At 74.0% G+C, this 1,035-nt stretch overlaps 1 protein-coding gene across 1 annotated transcript; it reads right to left on the bottom strand.

The window, feature by feature from the left end:
• Positions 1–105: 105 nt before the first annotated feature.
• CHLNCDRAFT_59522 (expressed protein) lies at positions 106–854 on the bottom strand (the record flags this gene model as incomplete). Its single annotated transcript, XM_005842493.1, has 3 exons — positions 757–854; positions 524–609; positions 106–270 (listed from the first exon to the last, which is right to left on the bottom strand). Coding segments are annotated over exons 1-3 (339 nt in total), but the record flags the coding sequence as incomplete, so codon positions are not given.
• Positions 855–1,035: the final 181 nt, after the last annotated feature.

Genomic DNA, 1,035 nt, shown 5'->3' with positions numbered 1-1,035 from the left:
GGCGAGGAGGGGAAAAAACGCCCAGCTGCGGCGGGCATGCGGGCGGCGCCGGCGGCAGCCAGCGGTCTGTGATCGAGGCGGCAGCAGCCAGCGGGCGCGGCGCACCTGGATCATGGAGGCCTGTGCGGCGATGGAGACGGAGACGCCGATGGAGGAGAGGGAGGAGAGGGAGGAGGAGGTCATCTGGTTGGTGACCGAGGCGATGCCGCCGTACCACACGGTGCGGATGTAGTGGGAGCCATAGTTGTTGACCAGGGAGCGCAGCACAAACTGCGGCAGGGGGCGCGGGAGGCGCGGGAGGCAGCGGCGTCGGCGTCGGCGTCGGCCGACGCGGCCGAGCAGCGGGGCGGGGCGGCCGGGGAGGCCTGCCGGCGCGCGCGGCCGGCCACGCCTGTCGCTCGCATGGGGCATGCCGGCTGGCTGCTCTGCCCAGGCGGCCCAGCCCAGCCTGCCAAGCCTAGCCCAGCCAACCCAGTGATGATACAGTGCTGCTGCGCGCGCTGTGCCCGCCGTGCCACCTCACCGCATCATACGTCGATGTCACGGCGGCCTCCATCAGCGGCGCCACGTTCAGCACAAAGCCAGGCTCCAGCGCCAGGGCGGCGGGGCCTGCGCCGCAGCGGCGCAGCAGGGCGCGGCGCGTCGGGGCGGGCGGGCGGGCTGGCGGGCTCAGGCCCCGGGGCGGCGGGGCGTACTGATTCTTTTTAGTGGCGGTGCCGCGCGGCGGCGCGCTGGCTGGCGCGCTGGCTGGCGCACCTCCGCGCAGCGCGTAGCCTCCCAAGTGCACCGAGGCGCCCGAGTTGGTGGTAACGGTCTGGGAGGTGGTGGAAGTTTCAGACACCATGTTGAAAGAGCTGCAGGGGAGGCAGGGAGGCAGGGGAGCGGGAGCAGGAGCGGGAGCAGGCGCGCACCGCTCAGCAACGCAGCCGCAAAACGCGGCGGCGAAAGCGCGTGGGGAGGCGGCACGGCGGCGGGGCAGGACGCTGCGCGGCGGGCGCGCCCGCAGCACATGCCAGGAGGCGGGGGCGCAGCAGC

Source organism: Chlorella variabilis, assembly GCF_000147415.1.
Source record: "Chlorella variabilis unplaced genomic scaffold CHLNCscaffold_743, whole genome shotgun sequence".
Classification (NCBI taxonomy): Eukaryota; Viridiplantae; Chlorophyta; class Trebouxiophyceae; order Chlorellales; family Chlorellaceae; genus Chlorella; species Chlorella variabilis.
The sequence above is the reverse complement of the archived record's forward strand: the minus strand, read 5'-3'. Positions and strand labels throughout refer to the sequence as shown.